This window comes from Mauremys mutica, chromosome 1, assembly GCF_020497125.1.
Source record: "Mauremys mutica isolate MM-2020 ecotype Southern chromosome 1, ASM2049712v1, whole genome shotgun sequence".
In the NCBI taxonomy this organism is placed as follows: domain Eukaryota; kingdom Metazoa; phylum Chordata; order Testudines; family Geoemydidae; genus Mauremys; species Mauremys mutica.
In genome coordinates this window covers 301,244,291-301,256,369 of record NC_059072.1, presented here as the reverse complement: position 1 = coordinate 301,256,369, position 12,079 = coordinate 301,244,291, and the positions used below count along the sequence as shown (strand labels likewise).

The 12,079-nt window shown below is 38.4% G+C and overlaps 1 protein-coding gene across 3 annotated transcripts in view; it reads right to left on the bottom strand.

The window, feature by feature from the left end:
* The window catches only part of NAA16 (N-alpha-acetyltransferase 16, NatA auxiliary subunit), a 99,096-nt gene that overhangs the window by 37,542 nt on the left and 49,475 nt on the right, over nucleotides 1-12,079 (bottom strand). For all 3 annotated transcript variants that reach the window (XM_045012663.1, XM_045012642.1, XM_045012653.1), the window contains one exon: nucleotides 7,167-7,273. In XM_045012663.1, the coding sequence (XP_044868598.1) occupies nucleotides 7,167-7,273 (107 nt within the window). The remainder of the gene's footprint in view (nucleotides 1-7,166; nucleotides 7,274-12,079) is intronic.

Genomic DNA, 12,079 nt, shown 5'->3' with positions numbered 1-12,079 from the left:
AGCTGACTCTGGTTGCTGGAAGCCTATCGACCAAAAGGATGGCTCAAGATGGGTCAGCAGGCTGCTCAAACTTCCTGTGACATTCGGGGTGGACAGTCAAATTTTCTCACACTGCACCACAAATGGCTAGAGCAGTCACATTTCAACAGGAAGGTAGGAAGTCTTGGATATGATTGGACAGACTCAGGCCTGTGTACTGGAGTTATGGATGCTGGAGCTCTGGTTCAAAAATTCAGTCTAGGTGTCAGCAACCACCGTAGACACTCAAGCCCTGGGTTCACAAAACCACGGTTCACTGACTTTACACTGCAACATAAGTCCAGGGTTAGTGGACCTAGAGACACCCATAATATGACAATTACTTCAAGTACTGTTTTAATTAATCAATCTCTTGAAAGTGTTTCTCTGACATAGGAAGAAATTGCATTTCCATACCTTAGTAGTTTTTGCTGAGTACCAACCTCATCATTTGAGGTTAGAGAGAAGTTTAAAGTTTCAAGAAAAGGAAAAATATAACTAATGTTTAAGTAACAAAAAAGAGACTACTGTCTTTAACTACAGGATTCTTTATGCAAGGTAGCTAATTAACCCTCAGTGAGGGACCAAATGGTAGGTATTCAAACAGACAGAACAAGAAAATCCGTAACAGATAAGGGACAAAACTATGTTCCCAAGAGCAGGATAATGGAATCTACTTATGTACTGTATTCTTCCTCTCAGCCTTCCTGATAACATGAAGGGCATCTTGATAACAATACTGTAATTAAAAACAGACTATATACGGCTTATCTGTTGTAACCCTTCAACCTATGTAAACACTTATGAATAGAAGGTTCAGTTATTGAATTACATGGGTTAGAGATTAACCTTTATAAAGCTCTTTTGGTTCGCTGTGGCACTGCAGAGACTGAATAAAAACGTTTAGTCGTGCAGTAAAGTTGAGTAGGAATTTTGACTCTGTCCAACTCCAGGTTTAGTGAAGCCTAAACAAAGAGCACTGATGGACATAGAATGACAAGACTAAAATGAGAGGGTTTTGTATCATCTACAACACAATGTATTAACTGAATGGATTAGTTATTAACAGCACGTTATGTTCAATATAATTAAAAAAGGGAAATAAGTAATCTTGGAATTAATTATAAGAAATAATTGCTATAAGATTGAAAAGAGATCGTTGAGAAATGGAAACGGTCTAAATCCCTTAACTGGCTTTGATCATTTTAATAAACCAAATGTGACTACATTTTAAACAAGAGGTACTATTTGCTTAGCTGAATTAAGCACCTATAAGCTACTGATTAACAGCACCTAAGACTCAGTGAAGAATTGTAGAAAAGGATTTTATTCAAGACATTGGTCTAACTTCTTCCATTCAGTTGTAGTCAAGATTTGCTTAATTCCCATGAAGATAAATGGTTTAAAATTTCAGTATGGAAGTCAAGGATTTTCATTTGGATGCCTGAGGCAGGATCTTAAGTTACATAGTAGTTTACGCCTCTCTCTCAGTGAGGCTTTTTTTTAGTATTAATTTATATTGCCAAACAGTCCACTGTCATCAAGTAGAAGATTTGAAAGTCCCTACAAGTTGGAAGAGAAATCAAAGACAGCACCTTATTACGCCTTGTACTAAGAGACTCAGGGTAACTTTTCCACACAGTCTGTGTTTTTATTTTATGCTGAAATCTAGAAATAGACCCCACACCACCTAAACGATTATGGCTCAGAGAAATTTAAAACTAGAAAACAAGAAGAAGTTAGGCAATGCATCTTAGAAGGTAGTGTTTAAACTACACATCCATTGAAGAGTTCTGAATTAGTTATATCCTTTCAGAAAAGATCTAGATTATATTTATACATGACTGGTTTAGGCAATGCCATACAATATATGCAATGTGCCAAACTAGCAGCCAGTTCTGTCACGCCCTCTCCACCCCCCAGCCCCCCAACACTCAAGTGTCTTCCCCTTCTAAAACTTGGAGAATCCTAGAAAGTAGTAATACCAAGAGATCAGGGGAAATGCCAGGGGAAATAAAACAAGTGCTCTATGTGATATGGTGGGCAAAAATTAATTAATGCAATTTTGGGCTGCTTATATAGAAGAACTGCATCAATGAGCACAAGAGATTGTGCCTTTAGTAAATTCTGGTGAAGCAGCACCTGAAATACTATGTCAATTTCTGGGCATCTTAGTACTAGACTGTGTTCTTTGAACTCATTTATTAGGGAACTGGAGGGACTGCTTCATAAGGGGAGCATAAGATAAGACAGTATCTAACTGAGTGTCTTCATGCATCTGAAGAAGTGGGTTTTTTACCCACGAAACCTTATGCTCAAATAAATCGGTTAGTCTTTAAGGTGCCACCGGACTCCTCATCGTTTTTGTGGATACAGATTACCACGACTACTCCTCTGATAATGGGGGGGGGGAACCTGCAGAGAGAAGACACATTTAAAGGGTATTGTAATAAGCAGCTACGCCTGGACATGTATGGAGAGATCCATTCTTATATATTCTTATTCACCTGAAATTTGCAGTAAAGCTACTTTAGGGAGAAACTGCAGGTTTCTGTTCAGACAAAACGCCTGGAAGAGGAAAAGAAATGCTCTCACATGCCCAGACTAGTACCATCAGATGTGCACTGAAGTAATATCATGAGCTAACTGGAGACCAGAGGGTCCTCTGGAAAGAAAAAAAAGACGACCAGACCACCATTAAATAAAGGAAAGTCCCCTTCCTAAAATGGCATAGGGACTTAAAAAGGTCTCTGTCCTTGCCTTCTTGATAGTGTAAACTTGGGAGTGGGGAAGAGTAAAGTAGTAGATATGGGCTATATCTACACTACGGAACACCACTTCTCCCAACAATGCTAGCTGAGCTGACAAATCTGTGTCTACATGGAGGTTTTGTTGGCATAGCTAAGTCACTCAGGGGTATGTTTTTTCACATCCTAGACTGATACAGCTACACTGACATACAGCTTAAGTGTAGACCAAGCAATGAACTACAAATAAAACAACTACATCCATTTCTGATTTTGACCTAAAACATCTGACCTTGTTAGAAAAGGCCTAGCACAGTACATTTTTTATTTCACCATGCTAGGAGACTATGATCCTTTCTCCTTTCTTTTGGCAGAAGATCTGGCCAGAGTGACCTATGCATGTGTCATTTCCAGGCTGCGTAAATTAATGTAATCCATGTATCAGAGAACGCAGGTAGAAGCAACGCAGGTAGAAGCAACACAGAAGCTTCAGTTTGATAGCCCAGTTTTCATTGGGATAAGCCACAGAGAACAGAACACCGGTGCTCTGCACTGTCCACTGATTCCCAGTTCACTTCCAATGTCAATTCAAGGCCCCAGTCTTACAAGGCTATGAACAGTTCAGGACCAGGATACGTTAAAGATAACCACTTCATCTATTCTATGATTTTCTGTGCTATTCCAGAATAACGCAGGTAAAAAATCCCCCAAAAAGCTTTCGAGAGCCAGGAGCATTCATTTAAGGTAATTCTACTGTGGAACAAGCTACAGGAAATAAGACTGAGGCAAAATCTAACCATTTTCAAAACATGCTATAAATTTCACTTATTTGCCAAAGTCTTCCCATCTTAAGAAATGCTACAAGAGTGCACAATGACAGAGAAGCTTCTTAAACTGGGAATATTCATTTTGTAGTCTATTATGGAAAACATTTTTTCATATCTCGATTGTATTCAGCACTAATCACTGAGAAGTTTTACAGATTGCTTTAGTTTTATCCGTCATTCAACTTTTTCTTCTATTACAAGAACAGTATTTTGTTTAAAAGCAAGCGTCAGCAATGAGGGACAAATTGCTGACCGACTCTCTCCTTGCGGAAGAGAAAACAGATGCTAGCTAAATGGTACACAGGTACCCAAAAGAGTCTTGGGAAGTGCTGCAGTTTCTGCTTAGAGGTACAGTCTGGGCTGGTATTAAATAAATCCTTTCATGGGTACTAGGACTCTGAACACCAAGGATGGAGAAACATTTCATGTGGTACAATGCAAGGAATGCAACCAGGAACATTTTTTTTTTTTTTAAGTATAGCCTTAAAAAAAATCAAAGAAAGCTTAGATCGGGCACTAGGATGTGTAGAAGCCCCATCACTTGGGGCATTTAATACTGGACTGTATAAAGCACTGTTCAGACAATCTGCTGTAGGGTACTATCAGGTAGTAGAAGGAGGAAAGAACAGGACTAATCCATCTTGAACATTTCTAATTTCAAGATAACATTATACAAGCATAAGATGATCAGTATCATACTGTCAGGGAAATTACCTTACTCCGGTTGCTGAATTAGATTTACTATGCATTTTATACACACCATCCTCTGAAATATCTGACATTGACACACCCTCCCCATAGCCACACATTTTTCCCTAAAATAAACACATTAGAAAACTCACAAAGCGTCTATGAAATGAAATGAAAAATACATACTAGGTGATTTGCTTTGCCAGCATTTATTCCCTAAACATAAAGAGGAACACATTTTAATAAAAATGAAAAGCCTTTAATTTTGTAAGTTAAACACAAAAACACAATATTTGGGTCCACAAATCTATTCACTTAGGCCTACCACTCTTGTATCTACTCTTAGATATTTAAACATGTATCAATTTACTTTTTCAGCACCTGAGCTATTAAGAGGTTTTGACCAAACCAATCATAACGTATTAAAATGTGCTTACTTGATGCTCAGCTTACCAAAAAAAAAAAAAAAAAAAAAAGAGTGGAGGTCTTTTAACATGTACAAAATTCTGAACTCAAAAGTTCTATCGCCTGATATTTTACTTTCACAATTTTTCACCATTTTAATGCCGTGAACTGCTGCAAACTACTTCCGCACCCACATTTGCAGAAGGGAAGGAATGTACACAGGATTAAATTTCATGAGCCACAATTCAAACTCTTCTTCCCACCCAGGACTCAACCAATAACACTGATCCCAAATGCAAAGGTTAAGTTGAATAAGTAGGAATAGGTTCCATAGCTTTCCTGAGTTTGTTTTGTTTACTTGATTTTGTCCTTCAAGGTCTTTGTTCTAAATTTAGAACAAGCACATTTCCCCTGAAACTGCAACAGTAGTGTTATCAGCCTACAATGTCTTCTCTCTCAAATCTCATGTTTAAACTTTAATATCTCTCTGTTGACTCCCTTTTAATACAAAATTATTGGTATATTTTGATCAAAGTTCTCCTGCTGTGTTAATTTCTACATATATGATATGGATGCAGAGACACAAAACCTTCCAGGGAGTTCCACTGTATCAATGGGAGACTTGGAAATCAATCCTTTTCCTACCAACCAACCAATCATGAAACTGAATGACAGCTGTGACAGAATAGTCCAACATCTATGACGTACTTCAGGACCGTGTTACATGTTTTTATGTCAAAGATTTCATGTTACTGTACCTGAGAAGTTATAATCTTTATTTTCATGGTCTGATCAAACACCAAAGTCATAATTCTCTGCATTTGTGTGTGGCATCTTCACAACTTGGGCACAATACTTCACATCTTTCTTTTCCTACACACGGAATTTGTCGCGTTGAGTAGAAGTGTATTTTCCCCCAGTACAGATGCTTGTAGCCATTACAGGGTAATTTCACACAATCAACAAACCATCTTCTATTAATAATCAATGTTGATTTTAGTTTTTCCTAGAATCATGTATTACCAGGCCCTGTGCAAGATTCTTTCAAATCAAGTCCCCATAATCAATTCACAACACAGGTTCCAATATCCAGTGATAGTTGATTCTACCAAGGAGACATGCCCCTCCCTCAAAACATAAGTAACTATTCCTCCCACCCTGAGCTTCTAGAAAGTTGTGACAGGGATAACAACATCCTTGACATTCATCACTTCACTTTTAATTTCAAAATAGTTAAAAATTATTCAGACTGAAGTTAGAGCCAATTTTCTTGTTTCAAACCCCTTTCAGATATGGTATTTCCATAAACATCAATGAGTGAGTGAAACACAAAAAATAAAAAACATGAAGAAACCCCACCCCACCCCCTTCCAGTGAAAAAAAAATTAAGTATTTTCACAAATGTAAATCCTGTGTTCCTTTACTAAGCCATATAAATTTGATAATTGCCTCTGTCTCTGCATACAAATTATTGGTTAGTCCCTCTGAATAAGCTGGCAATCTTAAAAGTTTTGATTTCATGTTCCCAACTTGACTGGTGGCAAGAAAATTTCTCAGGTAAAAACATGCCACAGTGGAAGCAGTGACTAGCCCTTTCCTCTCATTACTACACAGTGTACTCTGAGCACTTCCCACCCTACCTAATTTTGCCCATCCTCGGTGAAGAACTTTCTCTATTACAATTCATGTAATCCATATCAATATTCCTGAACATCTCAAACTTTTGGATTCATATAGTTGCAAAAATCAAGGTGAAAAAACCTCTTAATTGCTTTTTTACAACTCAAAAAAGACAAATTAAAGTTTTTAAAATCACACAGTTTAAGTTCAACTTCACTATGTAAAATTTTTCATACAAACTGCATTATAATGTATTGTTGAATACATTTTGTACATGTACAGTTTGTATGTGTATATACACACACACACACCACTTTAAAACCAATAATTACATCTGGAAAAGCAGTTTTAGTACAAAACAGAACTGTAACATACCTTGAAATTTTAGACCTGCTCAAATGTAATACTACACAAACTTTAGACAGAAACTGACATATGGAACAAATATCTCTGTAGCATACAATACTGTATTACCACGATTCAGAACTGTTACCAGTTGTTGATTTTATAATAAAGATTTCTTGTGACATCATAAACCACAAATTGAAACAACCCTGTCACATTTGCATCCCAGGACATTTTAGTAGAATACATTTATCCTTGACTTGTCAAACTTCTGTACATATTTGTATCTGATTCTGACAATACCAAAGTCATCAAATTTAATACAGATGTGTACATATTACTACGTGATGAGTAATCACCTAGTAAATCTGTAGTGAAAGCAGCACACTAACTATTAAGTAGGAGATTGCTGAATTACAGTCATTTGTAAATTCCAGAGGAATCTATATAATACACTTACAACTTAAATTAGTACAGCAGATTATATGAAAACTGAATAAATACTAAAATTTACCTTTTCTGTATTGTAATATAAAGATTTCAAAGTGGTAAACAAGGGTGGGCAGCCTTTACTGAAGTTAACCCTCAGGAACTTATCCGTTAGTTCTCTAAATGTTTCACCTAGAAACAAAAGTGTATTTGGTTATATTTTAATGTTTGTGAGTGCTGTATACTGATCAGTGTTTATATTTATACAACTATGGATTATCACCAATAACAAACTCTACAGAGAAAAGTGTTCTAAATCTTTGATTTCTTTCCTGTTAAAGAAGAAAAACAGAATAAGCACATCTTCCCCCGTAAAGAAATGTTTCTGTTTGGGGAAACTAACATGTGGCCATGACTTTCTACACTAAAATCAGTTTTAGAATTTTAAACTGATTGGAAGACTTGGTTTCATAAGGCAGAGTCCCCACATCTTTATCAATATTGTAGGAGGAGGTTACTGAAATACTTAGTTATCTGAATGTATTTGTGGGCACAACCACAGTACTTGTTGTGCTATGATATCTTTCTATAGCAGAGACAAGATTTCTGGGAGAGACTTAAGAAAGGAAAGTAACTAATAAGCAAATCAACCTTTATAGCACTGATGTCTGAGAGCATCTTAGGTTAATACTTCCATGAATTATGATGAGTCAACTGGGAAGACACGTGGAACAGGCATAGAATATTTTCCATATGCTCAATAGAGTTGTATAAATATTTTAGCTACCAACCTGGGAATATTTACAAACTGAAATGTTTTTGACAGACCTAGAAAAACAGAAATTAGAATAACTAAAATACCTTGTTTGTTACAAAAAGGCATGGAAGACTAACCCAGCGAGACACTGTGTGGCTCTCATTTAAGTGTGAATTATCTTGCTTTCATTTCAAGTGCTGCTCAAGAATGAGGCAACTCGTTTTTATTACCACACCCATTCCCACGGAAATAAATATATTCGACAATACAGACTTGCAATTATATAAAGTGTTCCAGAATCAACACATCCATATCGAAAATTATCCCTAGAAATAAAAACAGGCAACGAAGTTTTTCCCTTATTTTCACGTTTTTCTATTTATGGGAATAAAACATTTAATCTGAAGATGGAAGGTAGATAGTAAATTGTCATGTAGCTGCTCAGAAATCAATTTACAAGATGAACTGCTTAAAAATCAAGCAGAACATAAAGGCGACTATGTTCCTGAAAAGGATTAGTTGAAGTAAACATCTGGGATTTAAGTGAGGCATGAACAGCATCCTTTAATTTTTGGCTTGATCTGTTGTGAAGCAATGGTAATTTTGAAGTTGCACCCAAAACAAACAAAACACACATGTAGACTTCAGGAGCAAAAGAAAAAAAAATGGACTAAACTCAGGCTAGCCCAGTGCTTCGAGGGATGACCACACTGCTAAATAAGTGAACTGATCTTAAAATGTATTCATCTGAGGATAATTTAAGGAATATGTTCAGTCACTCTCCCAGTTTTCAGTGCCAGGAAATCTCTGAAGTAAGTTCTAAACGTTACATTTTTTTTTCTTTGAAAAAGTTTTGTTAGCATTACAACTATACCTGTTAGTTTCTGTATAATCTATATCTTCAAGTTGTGGCCAGCCAAAGAGCATAAACTAAATGCACTCCTTTTTGAGCACATAGTGGGTATGGCTATTCAGCAACTGGAGCACATGTACCAGAGCTAACTCTGACCACTGTCACTTGATAAAAATATCAGTGCAGCCACAGTAGCACGGGCTAGCCACCCAAGTACAATTCTGTCTGGGACCTAGGGTAACTAGGCTACACTGCTATTTTTAGTGAGTTCAATCACACTAGTTCAGGCATGCCTACCTGTGCTCCCCCAATTGCAGTGTAGATGTACCCTGTGTATCAAGGCCATTCAGAGGCAAGCAAAGAGTTGAGCTGCATTGTTAATGCGCATCTCATCGGTAGGTTCGTTAGTCCTCAGGACAGCGTGAACCACCATTTCAAACACCAATGGGGCCTCCCGGAGCTAATTTTAAGGTAAGAAGGATAATGTATATGGTGTATATTTGAGTCAAGTAAAGGCTCCTCCATGAAGGTGACAGCCACATGGAGGCAGAGTTTAAAAGATTTTGTTTCATAAGGGAGACAGACACAAATTCATCATCAGGTAACATATCTACATTGGTTTCTAGAATTATAATAGTACTGAGAACTCTTATAGCTGTTAGAGGGTACATCTATGCTGTGTTTTAAAACCTGCAGCAGTGAGACTCAGAGCCTGGGTCTACAATTTTGGTCTCACGCTACTGCATTAAAAACAGCAGTGTAGATACTGCAGCTCAGGCTCTGAAGCCTTACTCCCTCCCTGGGCTTCAAAGCTCTAGTTCAAATATCTACACTGCTGATTTTAGCGGCACAGTGCAAGCCCAAGTCTGTAGGCCTGGGCTCTGAGCCTTGCTGAAAAGGGTTTTAAAAGACAAACCCTTACTCTCCAAGACACTAAACAAATATTAACTAGAGCAGTGAATATTTATGATCCTAATTGATAGTATCAAACCCTTTCTATTTCTGTGAAGATGTAAAAGTTTTGCACCCTGTACATTTCTATAAGATGGCAATTCCTTTTAACAACTTAAATGCAGCATCCCATGGACTTCAATACCGCACAATAAAACAAAAAGGTTATTCTGCATGCACAGTAAAAAAGGTTATTAACCGGTCCTGTAACTGTTGTTCGAGATGTGTTGCATATGTCCATTTTACTCTGTATGGGCATCCTGTGCATGGCCGTTGCAACTTTTTCCTCAGTGGTATCCGTGAGAGTGGGTCAAGCACCCTCTGCTGCAGTGCACCCTTTGAGCAGGAATAAAGGGCAGATCCACTCCTGACGCCCCTCAGTTCATTCTTGCCAGAAACTCCAAAGCAGTGGGATTGGCAGGTGGGGTGTGGAATGAGTATGCGCAACACATCTCAAAAGAACAACAGCTGTGGAACAGGTTAGTAACCTTTTTTCCCCCTAGTGATTGCACATGTACATTCCACTCTCAGTGACTCTCAAGCTGTGAAATCAGGAGGCTGGATCAGAGTCTATCTGAATAAAGACTTGAGGACAGCTTGCCCAAATCTCTCATTGTTTTTAGAATGCTGAGTGAGGTATAATGGGCTGCAAACATGTACTGAAGACTCAGTTACCATTTTACAAATGTCTATGACAGGCACTTAACCCAGAATGGCTGAAGACAGCCGCTTGCAATCTCGGTTGAATGTACTGTCATTCTGTTTCGTGAAGTAGCACTTGATAAATCACAGCACAAGTGAATACAGGAAGCTAAGATTAAATCTTCTGAAAAGAGAATGGGAGCCCTTTCATTCTGTCCATGATCGCCACACAAAGCTGCAAAGACAAGTGGAACCGCCTGGACCTGTAGAGGTAGAAAGCCAACACTCCTCTAACATTTAGATTGTGCAGCCGCTCCTCATCTTCATTTGAGTGAGGCTTTGGGAAGAATGAAAGCAGATAAATTGCTTGGTTGATATGGAAGTTATACATCACTTGTGAAATAAACTTTGGATAAGGACACAGGTAAGCCTTATTAAAGGAAATTTTACATGGAGGGCCAAGCATTAATGCACGTAGTTCACCTATCCTCCTAGTAGCATTGATGGGCACCAAAAATGCTATCTTCATTGAAAGATGCAGTAAGGAACAGGCAGCCTTTCAATAATCTTATTGACATCCTATTAGAAAATATGGAGAGTATCAATCTAAGGGTGGAAAGTTGAGATACCTCTATCAAAGTCCACCTAGCAGCTAACAGCTAACACTTACTGTTTTAGGTACAAGAGATAGTCCAAGATATGCTATCCAAGATAGTCGAAGAATGTGTCAGCAAGACTCCAGATTGTTCGGACAAGAGGACTGCTTCCACTTCGTCAATTAGATAAATCTATATAGATGCCTTCCTACTATTTAAAAGCACATCCTAAACCCTCTTTTGAACAAGACTCTTCCTGAAGGTCTAGCTATGAAGGAGCCAGGCTGTTAAATGAAGCACCTTCAAATTTGGGTGGAATAGCTGACCATGGTCTTGAGAAATTAGGCGTGGGTCCAAAGGAAGCAATGTCAGAGCTTTTACCTACAGGGAGAAGGGTGGAGAACCAGTGCTGCCGAAGCCAAGCTGGGGCTATACGTATGACTCAAGCATATCCTGTCTGATTTTTAGCAACATTCTGGAAGAAGTGGAATTGGTGGAAAAGCGTACAGAAGTTTGCCCATACCAGGGCTGCAAAAAAATTTCTGTGAGGGAACCTTGACTACGCTCTTGAAGAGAGCAAAAGTGCTTGCACTTCCTGTGGTTCTTATTACAAAGAGGTCTAGCTGGGGAGTCCCCCACAGCTGAAAAATGCACCTGGCTATATTTGGATGCAGAGACCACACATGGTGACTTAAATGATCTGCAAGCTCATTCTGCACCCCTGGAAAGTAAGAGACTCTGGGGTCAACCAAATTGGCAATACAAAAAAATCCCAGAGTTAGACTGCCTCATGGCAGAGCTAGGACAAGTAGGTCCTTCCCAGCCTGTTGAGGTAAAATGTTGCCATTGTGTTTTCTGTGAGAATGAGCAAACTTTTCCCATTGATTTGGGTGAGAGAGCCTGACACCAGCTGAATAACTTATTTCCCTGAAATTTATGTGTAAAAACAAGTCCTTTTTGGACCACATCAACCATGTCTTAAGGGAACCCAGATGAGTCCCCCCAACCCAGAGCAGACGCATCTATCAGTAGTGTCAATGAAGGCTGAGCATTACAAAGAGAATACCTACACATATGTTTACAAGGTCTGTCCAAGAGTCCAGAGAGGCTAAAACCTGAGAGGCTACCCTCATCACAAGGCTTAAAGGGTGATGGCTTGGAGAGAATATGGAGGTCAGCCACGACTAGTTCCTGAGGCA